Raw genomic sequence first — 27,633 nt, forward strand, 5'->3', positions numbered from 1 at the left:
AAAATTGCCTGCATGACGCACAGAGCTGTACACCACAACTCACTCGGCTACCTCACTCAGAAACTGACAATATCTGGTGGCTCAAGAACCACTAGAAGCACAAAGAATCTTCTCCTGAAACCTCGTAGATTCCGGAAGGAAAAAACATATAAACACTCTTTCTCAGGAATGGCACCCAGGATCTGGTACTCGCTCCCTCCCGAAACCAGACTTATCTCCTCCTCTGCATTCTTTGAAAAAGAAGTAAAAGCTATCCTCATAACTAAATTCACCTGAACTTTTACTCTTGATCTATTTGAAGATATACACCTATCTGCACTATTGTTTGTTCGATTGTCGATTTGTATCATTGGTTTTAGTCAATTATTATGCTACCCCATGTACCCACCCTATTTTGCTTTTCATTTTTTACCTACAAGTATTCTATGCTCAAAAGTCTGTTAATCTCTCCCATGTTTCTTGTTTCCTAACTCCTGTATTTGTAAAGCGCTCTATCTGCAAAGATCTTGTTCGCGCTATATAAAACTTTCAAAATAAAATAAATAAATCGGATCAGCTGGTGGTGTTTGCGGGTGGCGTCCTTGAGGACGGTCATGTTGTCTGTGGTTGGGTTTTTTCGCCAGGCTTTCTCGAGGGTGCAGCAGTTTTTTTGGGAGTTTTTGAGGTAGTCATTGAACCAGGTGGCTTTTTTGCTTCTTGGGTTGTTGTGGTGGTTTTTCAAGGGTGCTAATTCGTCAGCGCAGTGGGTGATCCACTGTGTGAGATTGATGGCTGCTTGATTTGGGTCCGATGATTTGGCGGGAGGGTTTTTGTTTAGCGATGTGGTGAGCTGGTCGGTGGTAATTTTGTTCCAGTTTCTGCGGGGAACTTGTTGTGGGTGGTGGTGTGTCGTGGTTTTTCTGAAGTTGAAGTGGACGCAGCTGTGGTCCGTCCAGTGGAGTCCTGTGGCGTGATTGAAGGAGATGTGTTTGCTGGAGAAGAAGATTGCGTCGAGCGTGTGTCCGGCGTAGTGGGTGGAGGTGTTTACCAGTTGTTTGAGTCCGAGATTGGCGAGGTTGTCCAGAAGGGTGGTGGTGTTGCTATCGTTGTTCTTTTCTAGGTGGAAGTTTAGGTCTCCTAGGAGAATGTAGTCCTCGGAAGGGAGGGCGTGTGGGCTGATAAAGTCAGTGATGTCTTCGCTGAATTGTGTGCGGGGTCCTGGGGGTCTGTAGACGAGGGTGCCTCTAAGTGTGGTCTTGGGGTCAGTGTGAATCTGGAAGTGAAGATGTAATGTAATGTAAAAACAATTTATAAAGCGCAACATACACCGATCGGTTTCTTGGCGCTGTTCACTAAATCAGGAGGAGACAAAGAAGGGAGGGCAAGGGAGCTTATGTGTAAGCGCCGCGGAAGAGGTGAGTCTTTAGGAGAGACCTGAAGTGGGGGTAGGAGGAGGAAAGTCTAAGTTCCGGGGGGGGAGAGTTCCAGAGTGAGGGGGCCAGAAAAGAGAATCTGAGGCCTCCGTGCTTTTTGCGCCTGAACCTGGGCGTCTGAAGGAGAGCGTGGTGGGAAGATCGGAGGGGTCTGGAAGGGACGTACGGGTGCAGAAGCGACGAGATGAAAGAGGGGCCGATGCCGTCCAGGGATTTGTGGGTCAAGCAGCCTAGTTTGAATTGACAACGCTCTGATACAGGAAGCCAGTGAAGGGCTTTAAGTAGGGGACGGATGTGGTGATGTTTAGGTTGGTGGTAAATGAGGCGTGCTGCCTGATTTTGTCTCATCTGAAGTCTTTTGATTTGGTATTGCGGGATACCTGCGTACAAGGCATTGGCATAGTCAACCCGAGAGATGACTAATGCCAGCAACGTCAGGGTGAGGGCTTCGGTGGTCAGAAAATGGGCTATTTTGCGAATTTTTCTGAGCTGGTGGAAGCAGGAAGACACCATAGCACTGACCTGATGTTGCATGGAGAGATCATGAGAAATGTAGACCCCCAAGCTTTTGACCTTGTCGGAAGATGTTCGGCGGCTGTGAGGGTGTCGTCGACGCTGGTCGTGATGCGGATGGAGTTCTTGTGGACGATGGCGATGCCTCCTCCTGTTTGGTTGATGCGGTCCCTTCGGATGATCTTGTAAACGTCCGGGATGGCTATGGCAATGTCGGGCGCTGATGAGGGGTTCATCCAGGTTTCTGTAAGAAGGCGACGTCCGGCGATGTGATGTCAAGTAGGTTCCAGAGTTCAATGGTGTGTCTGTGGACCGAGCGGGTGTTGAGCAGGATGCACTTCAGGTGGTTGTTATTTGGGCTCTGTTTGGTGTTTGTGGTTGCAGTGTGGGTCCTGCTGCAGCAGAATTTGCAGGATTGGCAGGTGAATGGTCCATGGGAGCGACCTGGGGCGGCTTGGTGGCAGTCGGGGAGTCGGCCGGTGTTGAGGGTTGCGGCGTCGTACGTTAGGCGGGTGGAGTGGTTTTTGCGAAGGTCAGGGGGGGTTTGCTCTGGGCGCGGTCCAGGCCGGACGGGCGTAGACGGTCTTGCCTTCGGCGCGCATAGGGCGCGCCAGCTGCGCGTTTGTCACTCTGCCATAAGTGGAGAGTGGAAGGGGGCGGAGCGAGGGAGGAGCAGCTGGGAGGGAGGTGGGTAGGAGCGGTGATGCAGGAGGAGACGGGGGTTGGGCTGAGCAGCGTTAGGGAGCGGGGTGGAGGGGCACAACAAATGGTCTCTGAGAATGAAATCGAATCTAACCAGAGAGTCATAGCGGGCAGCGGTGGCGGCAGCAAACAGGGGGCACGACTAAATTCAAGCACCTGGCACTTACAATATTAGGAAAATGGACCCCAGTATTGTAGTGACATATCTCTTGATGCAGATATGCCCGAACCTGTGGTATAGTGCAGCCTTCCTTTGGGCTGTTAGGCCTCCCACAGGGGTGAATTACTACCTACAGGCAGTACTGGTTGGCATGGCTACCAGACAGGGTTCCATGTCGAATTTGTCGTTTTCTCCCTCACAGAAACATGCAAGCTACAATGCAGTGGCTTGGACCCAGTGAGGGGACCCTTTTCAGCTCCCAGGCCCTAGGTACCCATGGTAACATTTATTAGGGACTTACAGGAGGTGGCAGTTCCAATTGGGGGTTTATTTTCAGGGATTGGCAGGGACCCTGTGCACTACATATGGAACCACATCAAAACCAGGCAAAAAGTGGGGGGCTAACCATGCAAAAAAGGCCATTTCTCACAACTGGCTCATAACTCTGGTAGACTTTTTTTTCTCCAGTCTCCATGCCAGTCCCTGATACACAGACTCCAACAATACCAGAAGAGGACCCAGTGCTGACACCAATGTGTGAGCCCAGCGGATGTCCTGATATTACATTACAAAAGTGCAACTGGTTATCTCTTACTGATTCCAGCCCAGTGCCTCTGCCATTTCGCACCAACCATTAGAGGCTCCATTGTCTTTTAGGGTTTGATCCTGGGCCAGAGTACGAGGCACCCCAAGATGTTCATGTTGATTGAGAGGGGGGGGGGGTGGCGGGGGCGAGGATGGCAATATTGATGAAGGCTTATACATTGATTTACAGATTGCCAGTGAACTTCATGCCTCACCTGAGACAGACCTTGGTTCAAATCATTGGCCACCATTGGAAGAGAGTTTGCAGGGGCAGTCCAGAGGGCGCATGGGGTCTCTGTTGTGACCAAAACAAATGTCCTAACCGATCTAACAGCCAGGGCAAGCTACTTCTAACCTTTTACTTCCATTTAATGATGCCCTCAACTTTGACGGCTGCTTAGTTGAAGCCTTGTTCTTGCACGCCTGTTCATAGGCAGGTGGCCAGATGTCACAGATTGGCACATGGCGACCTGGATTTTTCACTAAGCATCCCACTTCAGAGAGCCTCATTTTGCAGGCCTCGGCCAGTAAGGTGAATCCTAACTGCAGGATCCAAATTTTACTCCCAGGTTAGCTTTTCATCATTGTCAAAAGGATGGGTCTTACAAATTATTCAAAATGGCTATGCATCGCTTTTTCTTTCGGTCTTTCTCGCAATTCCCTGCACATGAGTGAATTTACGAAGAGCACCTGTCTAATTCTGTTACAGAAGGTGTAGCTGCTGTTCTCCAAAGATGTCACTGAGTGGGTTCCGGACTGAGATAGAGGAGGGGTGTAGGAAAGTGCTTCTTTTTGGAATGGTCACCCCCCACCTTTTGCCTGGTTCATAAGGTGATTTCAACTGGAAGTGCACTGGGTCCCAGTGGCAGATCTCTTTCCCAAAACTGTACAATTGTTCCGCCAATCAACCTTGCGACCTGACACACATCCCTGTGTTAGGCCCCTTAACACTGCATGCAACACTTGTAAGTCACCCCTACAGCAGCCCTTACATCCCCATGGCAGGGTGCTTGGTATTACATGTGAGGGTATACCTGCATTCGCAGATATGCCCCTGTGCTGGTCAGTTCTATTACTGTCAGTACAAGTGACCAGGGAAGCCATTTTAGAACATGTGTTCCTATTGGTAAACCCACACTGATGCCAGTGACGGATTTACCCATACATGCATACACAGGGCACCTCTGAAAACCTGAAAACTGGTTTGCTGAAACCTTACCAGTCTCTTATGTGCTCGCTGACTGTTTTCGGCTAGCCTGCCTCACAAGACACTGTTTTGACCTCCTAGGGTGAGTGCGTCTGCTCTCGGGAGACCCTGAACAAAAGCCTGTCTGGAAGAGGGTGTAACACCCCCTCCCACAGGATGACCTGCTGATTAGCCTTCTTGGGCCGGCAAGCTTCAAAGAGCTACCAACTTTGAAATATGAATCTGGCTCCCCTCACAGGAGAGGGAGCCAAATCCCCTGGCACCTGGAGAGGTGGGGAAATTAGTTACATATTGGGGGCATAGTTACCCCACTGGCTACTTCTCTACACTCCTGTAACACTCCTAAATGCAATGTTCGAGGCATATGAGATGCAGATTGTACACTTAGCATTAGATCGCAACCTGATGTTGGGCTCGGATGATTGCATATTGTTGTCGTTTTGGAAGAAGTCTTTGTAGTCACGAGATAGGTGACTCCTCCCTTGGACGATAGTGCGCATGGGCATCGGCTCCATCCTTAAATAGTTTTTTTCCGCCACTGGGTTCGGATGAAAGTTTTCCACTCCAGCTAGAAATAGACTTTTCAAGCACTTCGAAGCGCAAAAAAAATCCCAAAACTCTCCAAACTAAGTTCGATACATTTAGACTGCATCAGCTCGATTCCGGTCGTCGACGTGGGCCATTGGGCCTATTCACGCCGTGAGGCCTACACCTCATGGGAAGGACCCCATTCAAGAGATGCCCTGGGTGTGGGGCAAAGTTTCCACGCAGTGACCACCACAAACTCTGCAACCTGTGCTTATCGCCAGAACACGACGAATTCAGCTGTACAGCCTGCGCGTCCTTTGGATCCAAGAAAACCATCAGAGATCAGAGGGCCCGTCGACACGACATGCAGAGATCAGCTCCGGAACTGGTGGATATCTTCGAGGTTCCGCGTGTTCCCGAAGAAGATTCCAATGATCTCCAAATTGTATCTGAGGCAGACGACTCCATACCATCGGGTCAGTGCGTGAGTACTACTGCCCCTGCGCTACACACAGCACCCAGATCGAAGGCAAAGGTCGACAGTCCGCCTCCGGGGCCCAGTTGCGACCGAAAAACCACTGTGACCGCCCCGCTATCGAGCCCGGCTCCGAAGAAAGTAACTAAGCCTTCCGGGAGCTTGGTACCGAGCAAGCCGCACATGCCGATCCCACCAGCTCCCGCTGCACCGAAACCGAAAGAAGTCTCGGCTCCAAAACCGTCGACTTCTAAAGACCAGGGTATGAAGCCAGTGTCCGACGCCTCGAAGCCGACGAGACCAGCTTCCACTGTGAAGACATCGGGTGCCGAAACCGACAAGGCCTGATTCCGATGCGTCCAAGCCCTCGAAACAGCCTACGACGCTGAAAACAACACCTTCAGTGCCGAAAACTACGCCAAAAGACACTGTAACAACTCCTAAGGCTAAAGACAAGCAGCAACCTCGTCCGGTACCGAAAAAATCGGCGCTGACAAAGGTTCCACAAGGAGAAGAACTTTTCCAGCCAGATCCTCTGCAAAAGAAGATCTACATTGACTCAAAGACAGGTCAGGTGTCCACTACACCACACAAGAAGAGGAAAGCAGATGAAACATCCACACCTGTGGTTCCTGCCAAGAAGGACTCTGCCACATCCCCTATGCACCCTTCTTCACCTATACTTCCTTCTCTTTCATCTCCTGCTCCTCTTAAAAATTCACCACAGATGTCTCCTTCACAATCTCCTCTTTTATTTTGACACTCCCCTCAAAATGATACAGACCGGGAGTACCCAAACCCACAAGATATACCAGATATTCCTGACCCACAGTCATACCCATCAAAACCTTCTCCGCCGGAAGATAACATTGGCTTTGGGCACCTATTGAACAGAGCTGCCATTTACCACGGGGTCACTCTGCATTCTTATGAGGCAGAGGAAGATTTTCTATTAGACACATTTGAACAATCGCAAAGATCTATTCAAATTCTTCCTATGATAAAGGGGTCATCAACATGCTCCAGAATTTTTTTTAAAGACCCTGTACATTCTAGGATTTTAAACTCTAGAATTGAGAAAAAATATAGGCCTGCACCTGCAGATCCAACTTGCATTAAAGGACAACTCCCATTAGATTCACTAGTTGTATCAAATGCTAGGAAGAGAGCAAACTCACAAACTTCAGGTGAGGCACCCCCACCTGATAAAGAATCCAAGGTCATAGATGCCTCAGGCAAAAGAATAGCTGAGCAAGCTCCCAACATATGGCGCATAGCTAATACACAAGCCCTCCTTTCCCGATATGATAGGGCTCATTATGACCAGTTAGAGAAACTGCTAGAACATCTACCTGATCAATATAAGGCACAAGCAAACAACCTTATACAAGAAGGCAAGCTTATTTCTAATGCCTCAATCAAGTGCGCACTAGATGTAGCAGACACTGCATCTAGAGCTGTAAATACTAGTGTTGTACTTAGGAGACATGAATGGCTACGAATTTCAGGGTTTAAAGAGGAAGTGCAAATTCCCATTTTAAATCAACCATTTAATCAAAACCAATTGTTTGGACCAGAAGTAGACACTACACTGGAAAAAATGGTTACAGACACTGCCAAATCTATGGAAGCTTAACAGTCCACACAAACTAGAGGTTCCTTTCGTCGCTCCTTCTATAGAGGGGGCTCCAAACAAACTGGTGCAGACAATACAACATCCTTCAAATCTAACACATAAACCTCCTCTAACAAGGGATATTTTAGAGGAGGATATAGAGGGAATAACAACAAAGGAAGTGGTCGGGGTAACAACAATAATCGAACCTCTTCCGCCACAAAACAGTGACTTCCCTCTGCTCCCCCAACAGCATTCCACTCCTGTGGGGGGCAGATTAACACAATTCCTGCCTGTCTGGAATTCCATCACAACAGACAGGTGGGTAGGACAGTTTATCCAGTATGGCTACTGCCTAGAACTTACAGCAACCCCTCCACACATACCTCCCAGGCAACGTCCAATGTCTACAGAACACCTTACTCTGCTCAAACAAGAAGTTCTGTCACTTCTACAAAAGGACGCAATACAAATAGTTCCTTTACAAGAACAAGGAACAGGGGTTTACTCGCTGTACTTTCTAATTCCCAAGAAGGACGGGACAATAAGACCAATACTCGACCTCAGGCCCCTCAATCATTACATACAATCAGATCATTTTCATATGATCACTTTACAACAAGTGCTCCCACTGCTGCAACAAGGCGATTTCCTTACAACACTAGACCTAAAGGACGCCTACTACCACATTCCTATGCATCCTGCTCACAGAAAGTATCTAAGGTTTGTACTGGAAGGACAACACTATCAGTTCAAAGTCCTTCCATTCGGAGTGACAACGGCACCACAAGCATTCACAAAGTGCCTAGCAGTAGTAGCAGCACATCTCAGGAGACAACAAATACATGTCTTCCCTTCTCTAGACGATTGGCTCATAAAAGCCAAGTCATTCAATCAGAGTGTTCAACAGACACATCAGACAATTCAAACATTGCACGACTTAGGGTTCACAATCAACTACACCATGTCGCACCTGCAACCCTCTCACATACATCAGTATCTAGGGGATACAATAGACACATCTACAGCTCTAGTGTATCCCAGTCTAGCAAGGATACAGAGCATTCAAGCCTTAGTCACAGCCTTTCAACAGAAACAATCTCTGCAAGCCAGAGTGTTCATGAGACTAATAGGCATGATGGCATCTTGCATCTTCATAGTACCATATGCAAGACTGCAAACGCGTCCGTTACAGGAATGTCTAGCACAACAGTGGAACCAGGCTCAAGATAAACTAACAGACCTGGTGTTGGTAGACAGCCGCACACATCGCTCTCTGCAGTGGTGGAACACCAACAATTTGACAAGAGGGCGGCCGTTCCTCGAACCTGTTCCACAACTAGTGCTCACAGCAGACGCATCCCTCACAGGATGGGGGGCCCATCTCCTACATCATACAACTCAAGGGCAATGGACCATTCAACAAAGATTGTTCCATATCAACCACATAGAGCTGCTAGCAATATTCTTAGCACTCAAAACATTCCAAGTAGAAGTACAGAACAAAGCTGTCTTGATCCGGATGGACAACATGACAGCCATATATTATATACAAAAACGGGGGGACACACTCTCTACAACTGTCCCAGCTCGCACATAACATTTGGAGATGGGCCATTCCACAGAACATATATCTGTTGGCAGAGCACCTTCCAGGAGTTCACAATCAGATAGCAGATCTGTTGAGTCGGCAGACACAACAAATTCACGAATGGGAACTACATCCGCAGGTTCTTCAATCATTCTTTCACAAGTGGGGCCATCCAGACATAGATCTGTTCGCCAAACACGAAAACGCAAAATGCCCAACCTTCTCCGCCAGGTTTCCACACCCGCTGTCCAAGGGCAATGTGATATGGATGAACTGGTCAGGCAGATTTGCGTACGCTTTTCCGCCACTACCACTAATACCATTAGTAGTACGCAAGCTCAGACAGCAGTCTCTCAGACTAATCCTAGCTTCTCCCACATGGACAGGCCAACCGTGGTTCACCACACTGCTAGAACTATCTCTAGTTCCACACCAAAAGCTCCGACTGACTCCATCCCTGCTAACGCAGAACCATGGAGACATCACACATCCAGACCCAAATCAACTGAATCTGGCGATCTGGCTCCTGAGGTCTTAGAGTTTGGTTATCTTAACCTACCACCAGACTGTATGAACATTATTAAAGAGGCCAGGAGACCTACTACCAGAGCTTGTTATGCTGTTAAATGGAAGATATTTGCCATTTAATGCAACAATAACCAAATTGATCCCCTGGATGCTTCAATCCAGAATATCATTTGTTACCTTTTACATTTACAAAGGTCTAACTTGGTATATTCATCCATACGCCTGCACCTTGCAGCAATTGCAGCATATTTACGAAATAGACAACATCTGTCTCTTTTTAGAGTGCCTGCAATTAAAGCATTTATGGAAGGATTAAAAGGAATCATTCCCCGCAGGTTACCACCTTCTCCAGTATGAAACCTAAACTTTGTTCAGTTGGCCAAGCAGTCCTTAAAACTCTTTTTCAAACAACTGCAACAGATACAGGTGACCACCACTAGGGGAGACAATGCTGCACAATCGATGCAAAGTGTACAATCTGCAGCTCATTTGCCTCGAACGGAAAATGCTACTTACCAGTGTGCATCTGTTCTTGGCATGTAGAGCTGCAGAGTTGTACACGCCCTCCCGCCTCCCCGGGACCTGTATCTGTTCCAGTTTTATCTTACACACGCATGGACATCCTTTTTCTTTACTTCTAACTCCATGATTTCCCACCATGGCGAAAAACAATCGAAGGATGGAGCCGATGCCCATGCGCACTATCGTCCAAGGGAGGAGTCACCTATCTCGTGACTACAAAGACTTTTTAGGACGACAACAACATGCAATCATCCGAGCCCAACACCAGGTGGCGATCTAATGCTAAGTGTACAACTCTGCAGCTCTACCTGCCAAGAACAGATGCATACTGCTAAGTAGCATTTTCCATTTAGGGGAGTGCCTGGCACCAGAACAGATCCAGCCGACCTGAGAGATGGACGAGGACAGTCAAATCCTGCAAGAACAGAACATCCAGCAACTGACTTGTCCCCAAGCCCACGGCCTGCCTGCTGCCTTTGCAGATTGCACCAAATGTTGACTGTTCTGCAGCTGCTGAGTCCCCAATGCCTGGGAGACCTGCCAACACTTCACCTAGGAATCAAAGCCTCCTGAGAAGTAGCGGGCCTGCTTCTCTGAATCCTGCAGGCAACCAAAGACCCCTGTAAGGACTCCGGGCCACAGAAACCATACTCCGGAAGACACCATTGCACCAGTTGCTCCAAGCCGGAAGTTGAAGTGGGCCAGCGATGTCATCGTACCCACACAGATCTCCCGAGACAGAATACCGTGTGGCGACACCACTTGTGGACTCCCAGACGTAACCTGCAGCCTCTGCACGCAGGCCCCTTCTGCTGCGACTACTCCCGGCTAAGGACATCTCTTACCCGTTGCCCCTGGGCCGGAGATAAGAGGACCAACTGTGTCCCTATGTCCCCAGCCCTCGTGGAGCCTTAGGCCCCCTATTGGTTCAGCCAGACAGGCCCCCCAGTCAAAGCCTGCATCCTCTTTTTACCGCAACTGTTCTGCATAGAATAACATTGGTCACCTCTGCACCCGGCCGCCCTAGTGCCGCTGGTGGTTTTCTGTTGGTGCTGCCTTGGACCTTGCCCACCACTCACCTTAACTCCTTTAGAAGGGTCCCATAAGTTGCTGTACTGTACCTGAATACCGCATTGACTTGTCCTCCCTTAGGATAACATTGCAGTTGCCAAAAATTACACTGTATTGACTTTAACTATATTTATATTTAAAAATGTACCCACCAGAACGATTTTCTTATGATGCCTAAACATATATATATATATATATATATATATATATATATATATATATATATATATATATATATATATATATATACTTGCTAATTTTATAAATTGGTGTGGATCTCCTTCTTGAGTCGTGTCATTTATTGGCTGTAGTCTGTATTTGCAGATGTCGACCACACTACTGCCTAGCAGAGCATCTTGGGATTGCCATAGCAAGCCCCTGCCCACTCATAAGGGAACCCCTGGACGCTTTACACCCTATACCTCATTTGATACATTCGTACGAGGGGTTTGACTCGCTGCTTCCTTATTCTGAAACAGGATGGGGGCCTCAGGCCTAGTCTGGATCTCCGGCATCTGAATGCCTTCCTGTGGAAGGACACATTGATAATGCTCACACAGGCCCAGATCCTGCCTTCTATTGACCTGGTTGACTGAATGCTGTCCTTGAACCGGGAGGACATATTTTTTTATACCTCTCCTCCAGTCTCATGGACATTATCTGATTTAAGGTTGATGAAGAGAACTTTGTTTGCTGTTCTGCATTTTGGCCTCACCGGCGGTTTTTCACAAAAGTGATGGCAGTGGTTGTGGCACATCTTCAGAGGTAGGGTAATCCTCTAACTCTAGGACTGGCTGATGAAGATGAGCTTACGGCAGTCAGGCGTGGGCCACCTGCGGATACTGTGAACTTCTTAACATCGTTGGGGTTCACCATCAACAAGCCTTCTGTCTCGCTCTGAAGGCCTTCCTGCTGTCCCTCAAGGGGATGCTGTTGCAGGTACTCCCTGCTAACCACACTGTCACGTGGTACTATACCCAGCAGGGCCATGTGGGGTCCTGGGTCCGGTTTCGGAAGGATTTGCGCCCCTGAAGGTGACTGGAACATCAGTGCATTTTTCTGATATTTAACCTCCTGGCAGAGTCTATGCATGCCAGAGCAGATGAACTAAGCAGTTCATGTCTGGCAGATCACAAGTGGCGTCTACATCCCTAGGTGGAGCAGGGCGTCCTCCAGCAGTGAGAACCCTGGCTAGATTTTTTTACCACTGTTAAGAATGTGCAGTGTCACAAGTTTTGCGCATTGGAGTTTCTGTAAGAACGCTCCTTAGAAGATGCATTCTGACTGAAAGGGAGCACAGGGCTCTGTACGTATTACCGCTCCTGCATAACCATAGTTCTGAAGATTAGGAATGACTCGGTCCAAGTTATCGAGTGGCTTCAGATTAAAGACAGGAGAGTTCGATACTTGGACTCTTGTTGCCGGTCCAGGGAAGGCCTGGCAGTGCGGGCTGGACTGTTCCTATGAGGAGCAGCATCAAGGCTGATTTGCATATGGCTGGGTCCAAACTGGGGTGGCGTAGTGAACATGAAAACGATGGATTAAACCCAGATCTGTGACTGGGGTGAATGTCATTTGTTCAGCATTCTATCCATCCTTTGTTGTCTTTGCCTGGGTCCCTTAAAGTGGCACAAGATCTGCTGCAGCTCTTCCTAGCGCCGTATAGAGGCACTAAAGGCCGCGTCACTTGGGGATCAAGTGACCATTTGTCTGGTTTTGGGGGAAGACCACTGACACTGGGGACCTGGTTAGCAGGAACCTGGTGCAGTTGCATCAAAAACCAGTCAAAAAGGGGGAGGGGACTACAACAAAAACCCAGCTTCCTACACAGTGTGTTTTTTGAAGTCCGTTTTTAAAGCGCATATTTAATTTAAAGCATGCGCAATATATAGTGTTCCATAGACTTGCTACTGTTTTAAGCATGGAAACTCTGCGTATAGCGTGCTCATTCAGCACAAGGACCATAAACAAAGAGTCTGCGTGATTGTCAAGGTCACAGGGGAAAGACATAGGGCTGCTCAGAAAGAAAAGTACTTCAACAGGACGGCACAGCTTTTCTATGCCATGATCAGGATTTTTCTTCTAACATCCTTGTGTTAAGTTAGCATGATAGGACACCAATCTACCGTTTGAGATCAAATTCTGCATGCATTGTTGCTTTTTAACTCCTATATTGTTTAATTCCAATAATGAGTTTGTGAGAGTTTTAACCCCTTCTAGTTTCCGTCTGACACCTGAACTGTTCTCTTTTGTAGTATGAAGCAAAGTCCCGCCTTCAGCAGCTGTCTGCCAGTAACTCGATCAGCTCTGCAGATCTGTTCGGAGAAGATGATGCGACCGATGGAGGTTTGTTAGTCTCCTTTCCCTCCTGCTGCAGAATTCGAATCATTAAGCACACTGTTGGTGTCCTTTGCAAGGCTGAAGTGTGACTCCATTGAGGGAGGGGCTATAGAGGTTATTTTATCAAAACGAACTTAAATTCTCTTGATGGTTTCTCAGTCCATCCGTGTCTTGAGTCCAGTTCTGGTTATGGGCTCTCTTCTTGCTTGCAGCCTGACTTTTCCATCCCTTCCCTTGTGCTCAGTCCTTCATGAATATGAGCAGCGGTCTGCCTCCTGCCATCTGAGTCCAGCTCTGCTGTCCAGTGAAGGCCTTCGCACTTCACGCTCTGTCGGGTTCTTTTCTACTTTGTGCTTTGGCCAGTTTGTGATTATTTGCACTACGAATACTGTTATGTGGCTGTGGCTGATGCTTTGTGTTCTTATTTTGAATCATGTTTGTCTGCAGTTGGATCCCTTGGTAACACGCTGCCCTCTCCCGACATTGCTCAGTTCAAGGAAGGAGTGAAATCTGTAGCCGGGAAAATGGCTGTCCTTGCAAATGGAGTCATGAGTTCCCTCCAAGTGAGTTATGTTTTTCTTAGCATGGGGTTGAGTGACAATGATTAAAGGGAATTTGATGTGAGTTATGTGAATGCGTGTGAAAGATTGGCGATTTGTTTAATGATTTTTCGAAGCAATAAACCTCCTCCACCCCCCAAATATTTTAAGTCCTTTTAAGTTTCCGCTCTCTCAATCCAAGCTCTTCTCTTATACGGTTAGTAGATTACCCGCACTGCCACCAACACGGTCATTATCACGTATCCAAAACTTATACAAAGGATAGCGGAGTTTGACACAGACATTCCTAAGTCTTGTTGATTCCCCTGCCTCACCCTATAAGCAGAACAGAAAAATGTGTAGTGATGGGTTGAGTTAGTCCTAACCTCGCCTACCAGAAACCCCTCCGGACGTCTCTGAGGGCAGATACCAGGAAAGGTTTGTGTTTTATGCCAGTAGTAATAAGCATTGAGAATACCAGTGGCTTTAGATTTTGATTAGCGCACACACTCTGAGGCACAACATTCAGGCATTCTTGCGCCTGCAGCACATTCACATGCCTAGAGAAATGCAGTCCTACAAACATGCATGTGTTGAATGACCAGCACACGCACACGCACACACACACACCGGGCCACGTGGCGAACTTTGACATCAGAGAGATGTAACTACCTCCTTTAAGTTGAACTGAGTGAAGCAAACCGGCTTGACCTCATCTAGAGAGGCTTTCTGGGAAAACAACCAGGGCCAGATGGTGCTCTTTGATACTTAATTGAGAGATAAATCGGCTAATATCCAGAGGTATTGATGGTTCAGTAATGAAATATTCCAGTACTTTGTAGTGTGTCTGGCAAACCTTCTTTTCCTTCTGGTGTAGTTTCAGTGAGATCTGGCTGCTCCCCGAGTTTTTTGCCTGCTACCTGCATTTCAAGAAGTAGATTTGATTCTTTTTCCAAATAGTATCATCCTGTTTCTTCCTTTTTTAGATCCTTATTTCACTCGTCCATTTATTGTTTCAAGTTCAGTTTTATTTCAAGTAAATGTAAAAGAGTATTCATTTAAGAGGCTTGCAGAGGGTGGTACTATGGTCAAAAAGTATTGAGCGATTGCCAACCTGTCAAGACATCTCAACAGAAAATCTGGACCAATCACCCGAGCCAAGAGTAAGATAATTGTGTAAGGATGAAAGAGAGTTGACATGGCTGTAGGAAAGTACCCCTTTTTGACATGTTCACCCCAACTTTTTGCCTGGTAAATTATGTGATTTCGACTGGGTTCCTGCTAACCGGGTCCCCAGTGCCAGATCTCTCCCCTAAACTGTACAGTTGCTCCCCCAAGTGGCAAAACCTTTAGCACCCTCTGTAAGTCTCTACTAAATGGTACCGCTGGTACCCAGGGCCTGAGGTACTAAAGAGGGTCCTTAAGGGCTGCAGCACGAATTGTGCCACCCTGAGGTACCCCTCACCAAGCACATGCAAAGCTTCCATTGCATGCTGCGTCGCTTGGTGCAGACAAAAGTGAAAAAATGACATGTCACACAACCCTGTGTGCCATGTCCCCTACCACTGCATGTAATATTTGTAAGTCACCCCTACAGCAGGCCTAACAGCCCTAAAGCAGGGTGCTGAATATTACATGTGCGGGCATACCTGCATTAGCAGATAGGCCCCTGTGCTGGTCAGTCCTATTAATGCCAGTACAAGTGACCAGGGAAGCCATTTTAAAACATGTGCTGGACACTGGTGAAAACGAGTTCCCAGCTGTATGATTGCTTCACTGAAGATGGGTATGTTTGGTATCAAATATCTTGAATTGATAAGCCCAAACTGATGCCACTGTTGGTTTTATCAATGCATGCACCCAGAGGGCCCCTTAGAGGTGCCCCCTGAAAACCTGCCAGCGTCCGGTGTGCTTGCCGACTGGTTTCTGCCAGCCAGCCACCCGAGGCATTGTTCTGACCTCATAGGGTGAGAGCCTTTGTACTCAGGAAAATATTTAAATGGAGTGGGAACCCAATATACCCTTGCAGGTATGGGCAATGAAGTTTACAAAAAAAGGGGGGTTTACCTACAAGGGATTTTGTTTATCTGAAGATTTAGCTAATTTTTGTCACAAAAAGTAGCTAAATCTTCAGATAAACAAAATCCCTTGTAGGTAAACCTCCCCTTTTTTGTACTCAGGAGACGCAGAAAAAATAGCCTGTCCAGGAAGAGGGTGTGACACCCCCTCCCACATGATGACCTGCTGATTAGCCTCCTAGGGCCCGCAAGAGTTAAAGATGCTGCCACCTATGAAATTAGGTTCTAGGCATGTGGGCTGCTGAATTAATATCTGTGCATAGATCGCCGCCTAGTGTTGAGTCCGGATGATTGCACATTGTTGTCCTGGAAGAGTCTTCGAAGTATCACGAGCTAGGTGGCTCCTCCCTCGGACTACAGTGCGCATGGGCATCCTCTCCATCCTCGAAGTTCAGAATCGAAAAAAGTTATTCTAAAAGGCCAAAAGGCCTTGGAGTTTGTCGGTATTGTTTCGATCGGTCTAGAGAAACTTTGTTTAGAGTTATCCAGCTCCGGACGTCGAATCGGGCCGCAGGGCCTTCTCAACGCCACGTGGACCGGTCGTCGATGGAACGGACTCCTTTTAAAAGATGCCCTCAATGTAACGCTAAATTCCCACATACAGACAAACACCCTGTATGTAACAGATGTCTATCCCCAGATCATAACGAAGACGACTGCCTAGCCTGTGCCCAGTTTAGATCCAAAAATACGATCCGGAATCGAAGGGCCGCGAGGTTAATAATGCAGCAATCCGCGCCGGAGCCAGAAAATATCTTCGACGACGAAGAACTTGGCGAAGCCGAGGAATCGGAGGAACAGTCCGATCAAGACTCCGAGCATGAATCAAATTACTACGTCGACGATGAAGAAGACCTCGTCGAGGTAGGAGACGACGATCAAGGGATTGGAGCTGTCGAGGACGACTCCAGTGACGAAGCTGGGCGAATCGGGAGTACACCGACCCACAAAAACATTACGTCTGTTCCAAAGTCTCAGGTCGCGGCATCGCCGGAAGGCCTTAGCCAAGATCTCCATACCGATTCTATAGCCCCGCACTCCAGCTCGGCTAAGAATATTCAAAAAGAGCCATCTCATAAACATCATCAAAAATTGGTATCGAAACCAAAAACAGTGGAACCGAAAACAAAACCGAAACTGATAGACCATACAGTCTTCGGAACGAACTACGTAGACCCATCAGAGTCGAACAAAAAGGTCGCTGAGCCGAAGGCCAACGTGCCTATACAAACTCCGAAACCGAAGGCCGTCGACCCGATAAAATCGGCTCCAACTGCAAATAAACCAAAAGGGGTTCCTCAAGAAGGCCTCGATCCCAAAAGGGTCGTCGAACCGAAACAGAAAGTCGACAAGCCAAAAGTAGTTCCATTGAAAACTATCGAGCCGAAGCCAATCAATCCACAGACGGGCATCGAGCCGAAAACTCAAGGCATCGTTCCGAAACAACCGCTTTCGAAGACGCCTCAAGTTGAAAAGGGGTCGATCGAGCCAACTAGAAACGTCGAACCGATCAAAACATCAGCTCCAAAGAAAACAGCACAGCCAAAAAGCACGGTTGGACTGCCGAAGCCTTTGGGACCAATTAAATTTGGACTTCAAACTCCCCTTGACAAAAAGCAAAAAACTCTTGTAACGTCAAGACTGGTCGACCCAAAGAGCAGTGTCGGACCGAAGCAATTAAAGTCATAAACTGCTGAAGAGGAGATCTTATACCCAGACCCCTCAGCAGAAGAACAGTCAAAACTCTATATTGACCCTAATACTGGCAAAGTTACTCTCTACAAAAGGAAAGTCAGACCAGTATCCAGTAAAGACTCCTATACTATCCCACTAAAGAAGAAAAGGGGCTGTACTACTTCCCCTATTCAATTTGAGCCTATCCATCCAGCTATGCCTAATCCATTCACATATTTACCCGCACACTCAGAGGAAGAGGTGATTGATGAGGATAATGAGGATTACATTTACCCAGTAGACCCTGACCCAGACACCCAGCCACAACCATGGGCAGACTCAGTGGACCCTTATAGCTCTACACCCATTCCAGATACACCTGCATACCCTGCTAAGCCTTCCCCTACAGAGGATACGGCTGCATTTAATGCAATAATAGATAGAGCAGCCCTCCATCACAATGTAGAGATGCATGCAGTCCCCATTGAAGAGGATTTCCTTTTTGACACTTTTGCTACATCAGAAAGGTCTGTAAAAACATTACCTATGTTGAAAGGGGTACTTCAACATGCAAGAGACCTATTTAAGGAAACCACTAGGGCAAGGGTAATTAACCCTAGAATAGAGAGGAAATACAGACCAGCACCATTAGACCCCACATATATTAAGGGGCAACTGCCTCTAGATTCATTGGTTGTATCCAATGCACGTAAACGTGCAAACTCTCAAACAGAGAAGCTCCTCCTCCAGACAAAGAGTTGAAAATTCTTGAGGCTTCAGGCAAAGGGGTAGCTGCCCAAGCAGCAAACACATGGCGTATTGCAAATACGCAAGCCCTGCTAGCTAGGTACGACAGGGCACACTATGACACCTTGGAGACACCCCTCCAGCATTTACCAGAACCCTACAAGGAACAGGCTGAGGAACTAGTACAGGAGGGAAAGTTAATAACTAGTGCCTCCATTAAATGTGCTTTAGACGTTACAGACACAGCTGCGAGGTCAATTAACACCAGTGTTATGCTCAGAAGACATGCGTGGCTTCGCATCTCAGGTTTCAAAAATTAAGTTCAGTCCACTATATTAAATCAGCCAGTAAATCCAGATTTCTTGTTTGGTCCAGCTGTAGACAACATTCTGGACAAAATGAAGGACACTGAGACTGCTAAATCGATGGGAGCTTTGTAGTCCCAACAACGTTGGGGCTCCTTTCGTTGCTCCAAATACAGAGGAGCTGCAAGAGATACCTTGTCACAGCACAGCTCAAACTACAAGGGGAACACGCAAACCACCTACAACAAAAACAATAATAGTGGTGGTTACCGAGGCAATAGCAACAAGGGCAGAGCGAGAGGAGGTAATACCACCAGATCCTCTACCAACACCAAGCAGTGACTTCTTGTCGCTACCCCCAGACCATACAACACCGGTCAGGGGACGTCTACAGCAGTTCCTACCTGCCTGGCAAAACATCACCACGGACAGGTGGGTAATACAAATTATCCAAAATGGCTATTGCCTAGAGCTCATCTCCACACCGCCCAACATACCACCCGTACACCGTTCTATGTCCACAGAACATCTCAACCTATTGCAGCAAGAGGTTATCAGCATGCTGCAAAAAGGAGCCATAGAACCAGTTCCGATACAACATCAGGGTACACTCTCTATACTTCCTAATCCCCAAAAAAGACGGGTCTCTCAGACCAATATTGGACCTCAGGCCCCTAAATCAATACATTCTATCTGAGCATTTCCATATGCTCACTCTACAACAAGTCTTACCACTGCTGCAGCAAGGAGACTTCCTCGCAACTTTAGACCTCAAAGACGCATACTTCCATGTACCTATACACCCAGCTCACAGGAAGTATCTCAGATTCACAATACAAGGTCAACACTTCCAATTCAAAGTCCTTCCTTTTGGTGTGACAACAGCCCCACGGGTGTTCACAAAATGCCTAGCGACAGTAGCTGCACATCTAAGAAGACAGCATATTCATGTCTACTCGTACCTGGACAACTGGCTAATACAAGCAAAGTCGGCCCAGCAATGTGCCAGCCACATGTCTCGCACCATTCATCTCCTACACAGTCTGAACTACCCAAAATCTCACCTACAGCCGTCCCATGTACAACAGTACCTGGGAGCAACAGTAGATACTCTAGCAGCAAATGCATACCCTAGCACAGCAAGGATCACCAGTATGCAACTGCTCATCCAAAAGTTCAAGCCACAACACTCACTCTCTGCACGAGTGTTTATGCAACTCATAGGCATGATGGCTTCGTGCATATACATAGTCCCTCACACACGACTACACATGCGTCCGCTACAACAGTGCTTAGCACGGCAGTGGAACCAGGCTCAAGGACAATTAAAAGACCTAGTGTTGGTGACCAGTCGTGCATACAACTCTCTGCATTGGTGGAAACCACAAAACCTTTGCAAAGGTAGACTGTTCCAAGAGCCTGTAGCACAGATAGTCATGACGGCAGACGCATCCCTGTTAGGATGGGGAGCCCATGTCCTTCAGTACACAGTGCAAGGCCTATGGACAACACAACAAAAGAAAATGCACATCAACTTACTCAAAGCATGTGGAAGTGGGCCATTCAAAGAAACATTTTTCTCATGGCGGAACACCTCCCAGGCAAGGACAATCATATAGCGGATCTGCTCAGCAGACACAGCCAACAGATGCACGAGTGGGAGATTCATCCCAAAGTGCTACAACCATACTTCCAACAGTGGGGACAACCAGACATAGACCTGTTCACCACAAAGGAAAACGCAAAATGCCAGTACTTTCCCACCAGGTTCCCACATCCGCAGTCGCAGGGGAATGCGATATGGATGAACTGGTCAGGCAAATTTGCGTACGTTTTTCCCCCAGCACCACTAATACCGCTGGTTGCACGCAAACTACGCCAGCATCCAATGACACTAATCCTAGTTGCTCCAACATGGGCGAGGCAACCGTGGTACACAACATTTCTAGAACTCTCCGTCGTGCCTCATCAAAGACTGCATCTAACACCCGCTCTTCTAACGCAGAGCCATGGAGACATACAGCACCCAGATCCGCAACAGCTGAACCTTGCAATCTGGCTCCTGAAGTCCTAGAGCTTGGGTACCTAAACTTACCTACAGACTGCATGAATATTATCAAAGAGACACGAAAACCTGCTTCCAGAGCATGTTACGCTTCAAAGTGGAAGCGTTTTGTCATTTATTGTAATAATAATGACATAAACCCGTTAGATGCTTCAACACAAAACTTAATTTGCTATCTTTTGCACTTACATCGTTGCAATTTAGCTTATTCATCTATACGTATACACTTAGCTGCCATAGCAGCTTATCTTCAAAACAGATAGCATCTTTCGCTGTTTCGAGTGCCAGCAATTAACCCCTTGCGTGCGGGGCGTATTCCCCGCCTGTGCTGACTCCCCCTTGCGCGGGCGGAGTCATGACGGAACGGTTCCGTCATCAGCACAGCTCAACCGTCGCTGATGACGGAACCGTTCCGTCATCAGCATGGAAGGGGTTAAAGCACTCATGGAGGGCTTCAAATGAATCATTCCTCCAAAACACCCACCTTCACCAGTCTGGAACCTGAACATTGTTTTAACCAGACTGATGGGACCACCATTTGAGCCGTTACATTCATGTGAATTTCAATTTCTAACATGGAAGGTGGCTTTTCTGGTAGCGCTTAGAAGAGTTAGCGAGCTGCAAGCCCTAACTATTCAAGAGCCATTTATCCAAATACATGCAAATAGGTGGTGCTTAGAACAAACCCTAAATTCATGCCAAAGGTGGTATCCCACTTTCATATCAATCAGACAATAGAACTGCCAGTTTTCTTTCCAAATCCACAGTCAGTACCTGAAAGAGCACTGCATACACTAGATGTCAAAAGAGCTCTTCTTTACTACATTGACAGAACTAAGGATTTTAGGAAAACTAAACAATTGTTTGTTGCCTTTTCACCACAACACAAAGGCAACCCAATTTCAAAATCCGGGTTAGCCAGATGGATCGTTAAGGGCATTCAAATATGTTATCAAAAAGCAAATCGCACCTTAACAGTTCCCCCAAGAGCGCATTCTACACGCAAACTAGGGGCATCTATGGCTTTCCTGGGAAACATTCCTCTAGAGGAAATATGTAGAGCAGCCACATGGTCTACCATACATACCTTCACAAAACACTACTGTGTAGATGTACATTCCAAACAGCAAGCTGCTGTAGGACAGGCTGTTCTAAAAACTCTTTTTCAAACTGCTGCAGCTCGCACAGGTAGCCACCGCTAAGGGAGAGACTGCTATACATTCTATGCACAGATATGAATTCAGCAGCCCACATGCCTCGAACGGAATATGCTACTTACCAGTATGCATCTGTTCTTGGCATGTAGGGCTGCTGACATTCATATCGCCCACCCTCCTCCCCGGTGCCTGTCACAGCTGTAGCATTCATTCTTTCCTGCATGGACATCTCCTACTTTACTATACTCCATCTCTGCCACAATGGCGAAAAACAATCTGGGGATGGAGTCGATGCCCATGCGCACTGTAGTCCGAGGGAGGAGCCACCTATCTCGTGGTACTTCGAAGACTCTTCCAGGACAACAATATGCAATCATCCGGACCCAACACTAGGCGGCGATCTATGCACAGATATGAATGTCAGCAGCCCTACATGCCAAGAACAGATGCATACTGGTAAGTAGCATATTCCCTAGTCAGGTAGTCGTGCTACCTCCATACTAGTTCCACCCCAAAGGTGGGCTACCGTAAGATGAACATGATTTTTCAGTAGTAGCCATCTTTGTGATGGCATTCTTAGGAATTCTGGGACAGGGTTGTGCCCACTTCCCTCAAGAAATGGTCATATAAGGGGCGTAGGACCCCCAGGGTCAGTAGCCTATTGGCTACTACCATACACTCCCCTAACACCCCTAAATTTTGAACTTAGGAGAGCCCCTGGCACCAGAGGAGCAGGTTCTGCTGATTAGAGAAGAGAGGCCACAAAGATTTGCAAAAGCAGAGAGGAGAGAAGAAAAAGCTGACCTGGCACGAACCCTGCCTGCCTGCATCCCTCATTGAAAACTGCACCAAAGTAGACTCGTCCTGCAGCTATTGACTTCAGAAACATAGGAAGACTGCTGCCTCCGAAAAAGACTCGAGACCTCCCGTGAACAGCTGACCTGTTCTGAAGAAATTTCAAAAGAGAAGACACTGAGGCCTCCGGAATTGCCAAAATCCAACACTGTCACCACTGCACCCGTCGCCACTGGCTGGAGTTGGAGTGGGCCACCGGTGTCAACAAGGTAATGCAGAGCTCGAGTCCGTCATGGTTTCACCCCTCCTTGGACTCCCCGACATCCCCTGCAGCCTCTGCATGCAGGTCCTTTCAACCGCGACTGGCGCGGTAAGGAATAACCCGACAACTAAGGGCAACCCTGCACCCATCGCCCGTGGGCCTTGAAGAAGTGGACCAAAGGTGCCCCCTTCTCCCTCTGACCCCTGGCATTGTAAAGCCTGAGCCCACTTGCTGGTTCAGCCCGACCGGGCCCCCTGGCCAGAGCCTGCAGCTTCTTTCCATAGCGACCGCTCTCCATTGAGTCTCATTGGGCTCCCGACACTGATTTGCAGCCTGCACCCAGCCTCCCTCGCACTGTTGGGGCTGCCTTGGACCTTGCCCACCACTCACCTTAACTCCTGGATATTGGTCCTATAAGTTTATGTACTGTACCCGTTTGCAGAAGTTGTTCTTCCTTCCGTAGGATAACATTGCAGAACTCCGAAATTACACTGTGTCCACTTTTTAAAGTGAGAAGAATTTAGGTTTAAAAACGTACTTATCTGAACGATTTTTCTCTGATGCCAAATCATATATAAAGGTACTTGGTATTTTTATAAGTTGGTGTGGATCTCCTTCTTGAGTCGTGTTGTCGTTTATTAATTACTGTGTGTGTTTCGTAAATGTCTTACACTCCTATGTTTTAAACCTAAGGCTGCTCGACCACACTACCCCATATAGAGCACCTTGGGATTGCATCGCAAACCCCTCCCCACTCAATAGGGAACCCCTAGACTCTTTACACAGTATATCAACTTAGACTGTATCTTACTATCATTTCTTTCATTTGTCAGCCTCATTCAAGCATGTACATTTTTTTCTGGCGCGATAATACGCAATTTCACAAAACTAATCTCAGTATTTAGACTACAGATCAATATAGGATAAAAAGTTAACTCGGCATATGGAAATAAAATAAAAAAGATTATTAGAAAACACATTAAAAAAGGTAAATATGGCCACTAGAATGGAACAGAATTAGTCTGGATTAAACAAGTAGAAAAAAAAAAATATTTGACAGCTACCAAGCGAGAGCAACTAAAAAGAGGAGCTAAACAACGTAAGGCGCAAAACAAAGGGTGATGAAAGCCACATGAAGACGAGTGCGCCCAACCCCGGGCAGACACTGTAACCATTTCAGTTGTAGACATTTGCATCACACATCAAACCCTTTGCTGGTGTAGCACATTTTCAACTTGATTGCCGTAAATTCCTCTGCATGCCATCTGTAGCTTAGCAGAAAATAAAACACATTTTCATTGGTTTACAAACCACTTTCCAGGAATGCCTAATGCTGCTCATGAAATATCGGAACGCTACAACTTATACATGATGCTCACTTACTTTGCCTCCCTCCTACCACTCCACCTACTGTTCTGTGTTCTACACTCACCACCTTCGAGATCACCATGAGGTTTTACCATGAATGGCGTTCAAGCGCTTTTTAAGTTAAATCTCAAAACAGATAATGGATAAATATTCTCTAGCTTGGATTCACGCCGGTACACTGCACCAAACGCGCTTTTTGATTTAGAAAGCGATTGTACCCAGTACAGTGCCGGAGAAGTACATACATGGGTATAGAGACGAGACCGCATTGTGGGTTCGCTTGGGATAGTCAGGAGTAGTTGCATAGACTCGAGCTTTCAGGCATTTCGAGTATTTGCATCATCACTATACTGGACACCTGGTGCCTTTATGTAAAATATTCTTGGGCTTGACTAATTTAACTTGGATTCTTTTTTATATCATTCTCTGAAGGGCTGTACTCCTCTTTCAAATGGCATGTCAGTGATTTTTCTGCAAGTTAAGCAAGCTTGATGCAGTAGACATCGCTGCTCATGCAGAAGGTGACTCGCTCCACATGGAGAGGATGCAACATGTAGAAAGAGGATGAAGCTAAAGGCTCATCCTAAGCTCCTTTTCCTGGCTCATTCAAGCAGACTGTTGTGCCGTCAGTGCAAGTAGTACAGAACGCAGGAGGGGCCACCGATCATCATTCATCGAGGGGGGGCATGGCAGTGAGGTACAGTGAGCAGCCACACATTCTGATTTAGACTGATGGAAAGCTGCAGTGATCTCTTGGTGACCTACACAGACAGACCTCCAGACAGAAGTCTGCAAAAAGCACCCACTCATGCCTTGGCCTAATGCTCCGTTCTCTTTCCTTTTTTCTCCCCGTAGGATCATTACAGCGCCTACTGAGGGACGAAGAAGCACCCACTCATGCCTTGGCCTAATGCTCCATTCTCTTTCCTTTTTTCTCCCCGTAGGATCGTTACAGCGCCTACTGAGGGATGAAGAAGCTCCAGTGATGTCTTGGTGGAGAGCAACACCTGCAGGCCATTCTGCACCATGCGCACTTTTTGTAGATTTGTTTTCTATGATTTTTTAAAAACTTTTTCAGAAGCCAGAGAAAGCAAATGCTGTGTTGATGTTGCACAGGCTGGATTGGCAGACGACTGATTGCTCAGAGTTCCCGGTGAGGACCATATTAAGTTTCAGGCTGCACTGGTCTTATCGCGGTATGTTCAGCATGGTTGCAGCGCTGCTGCAGGGCACAACGTTTGGCTGCCACACTTCTCCCCAACCACAGTCCCTTGCATTCATATGATTAGTGAATCTAAGAAGGTGGGCTTCAACCTGCTGTACCATGCTGTACTGCCTACATTTTATATTTAATTTTTAAGATTCGAGTTTGAGACTTGGATTCCTGACGTCTCCCTCAGCTGCTGATATGGATGTTGGGCGGAGAGCCTGTGCTTGGATCTCGCTGCAGTGAAGTCGAGGTGTGCAGCTTGGTGTTTAGTTTTAATCGCATGGAGCACTCCTTGCTCTTCGGAGGATTACTGCGGGAATACTCAAGATTGTGAATGTTTACACTCACAAGTGATTCTTGGAGAAGCCAGATGCAGGATTGTTGCTGGTGATTATAAAGAGCCAAAATATTCTCTATGGACTGCCAACGGCCGTAGGATCCTTTTTCATTATTGTTGTGTGTGGTTCCTAAATCTCTCCTCCTTCTGACAGCTATTTTACTGATGAATGAGGGTGTTTAAATGCCCTCAATATGCTCCTGGAGCACCTAAAGTATTTATTCAGGATGTTTTTGTGTTTTAGAATCTGCTCACTACAATACACTTTTGACCTGCTCATGACTTTCCCACTTCCAACAGCAGGTTAAGATAAAATGATGAACACGCCCAGTTCAGAATGTAACCTCCTGAGTGCTGCAGGTTAAGTCTTAATTGAGCACATGCTGTCCCTGTGAGGCTCATGGCCTGTTGCTGTGGCACAGGTGGTCTATTCACTGCTGTCTGTGCTATTAGGGGAGCCCCATTTTCAGTTCCGGATGAGGGTCAGGTCTGTTTAGCAGTGGGTCCTGATTTTCTGCAGGCTGCATGTCCCATTTTTATGTTTTCCGGTTTCCTTGTATTTGTGGTTGGTATGAGCCATGTCACTTTATGGATGTAGTCCCCCTTTTCTGGTAGGTGTGGCTTTTGCTTCTATCGTTGTGCAGGGATTTCCTTTCTTTGCTGGATCAGGGGTTCATACTCTGTGCTTTGTAGGAGCTTGGTCTTTCAACCAGGCGAGCACTTTGGGGGTTATAAGTCACTATGCAGATGGGTGTTCTGTCCCCAGGAAAGTTAAGACACAAGCAACGTCCCTAACCATTGCCACGCCAAAAACAGAAGTGCCAGGCCAGAGAGAAGTGACAAGAACGTTTCTGCAAAGTTCTTTACTGTGTTTGGGTCTGCAGAAAGTGCTTCTTTGTTTTTTCGCTTACATTTCCTGAAAATGTCAGAAGGCAGGCCATTAACAGGTGCCCCAGTCACCTACCGCCCTGGTGGCTGGTACAGCGTAGCACTTATTTCCTATGCCTTTTAACCTTACATCATTTCGACATGGTGGGCTTAGGATGGCTACTGAAGCTTCTAGAGGGGTGCACGATTCACGTGACAAGCGTGTAGTCTGTCACTTCTAGTACTGAAGAGTTCAGATGGTTGGCTCCAGAGATTAAGGCTACAGCTCCCTAGATCTAACGAGGTCAGGAGATTGGTTCAAAGATAGCAATATATCACCTTCATGACTGAATGGGTATTGGAGATTGACACAGGTATGCCAAGACTGTACCTCTATGACCTTATAAGTGCAAGAGTTTGCCACATGATTACACAGCTAACCATCACTTGGTGAAAGGGTCGAAATTAGCAAAGGGATCAAGACTTGTTCACCTCCTGGGCAGGGTGGGCTCAGGTTAGCCCAGGGTTTCAGAGGTGTGCTAGATGGCCTCCACTGTGGTATAACGATGTAGAGTGTAATGTTTTTTCCTCAAATAGCATCTGAAACATTGATCATCCTGACACATTGAAAGCCACTGAAATATCCTTTAATGTGTAAATACACCAAAATACAAACCTAGAACTAGTTTACCACCATCTCTGCATCTGGCTGCACTTCCTCTGCGATCCAAGGTGCCATCCAGTTGCTAACTTCCAATGTAGGTCATGACAAACTTTTTTTTATTTAACCCTTCTACACATTCATTTTGAAGAGGATTTCTCTTGGGGTTTCCTACTGTGCTGTTCATTTTTTCATTTCAATTTGCCATTTCTTTGGTCACTCCATGTGACACATAATTTTTGGTTTGCCTGAAAAAGAAACAAATCCTGTTGAAAGGGGTTCATCCTACACAAATACTGGTAAATTAAATTAAACTAAA

At 47.0% G+C, this 27,633-nt stretch overlaps 1 protein-coding gene across 1 annotated transcript in view; it reads left to right on the plus strand.

Moving 5' to 3' along the window:
• Nucleotides 1-27,349, plus strand: part of ARFGAP2 (ARF GTPase activating protein 2) — a 182,600-nt gene extending 155,251 nt beyond the window's left edge. Inside the window, exons 14-16 of the mRNA XM_086959722.1 lie at nucleotides 13,165-13,255; nucleotides 13,697-13,812; nucleotides 25,184-27,349. Of these exons, the coding sequence (XP_086815848.1) occupies nucleotides 13,165-13,255; nucleotides 13,697-13,812; nucleotides 25,184-25,204 (228 nt within the window). The 3' untranslated portion in view covers nucleotides 25,205-27,349. The remainder of the gene's footprint in view (nucleotides 1-13,164; nucleotides 13,256-13,696; nucleotides 13,813-25,183) is intronic.
• The last annotated feature ends 284 nt before the right edge of the window (nucleotides 27,350-27,633 follow it).

This window comes from Lissotriton vulgaris, chromosome 2_2 (assembly GCF_964263255.1).
Source record: "Lissotriton vulgaris chromosome 2_2, aLisVul1.2, whole genome shotgun sequence".
In the NCBI taxonomy this organism is placed as follows: Eukaryota; Metazoa; Chordata; class Amphibia; order Caudata; family Salamandridae; genus Lissotriton; species Lissotriton vulgaris.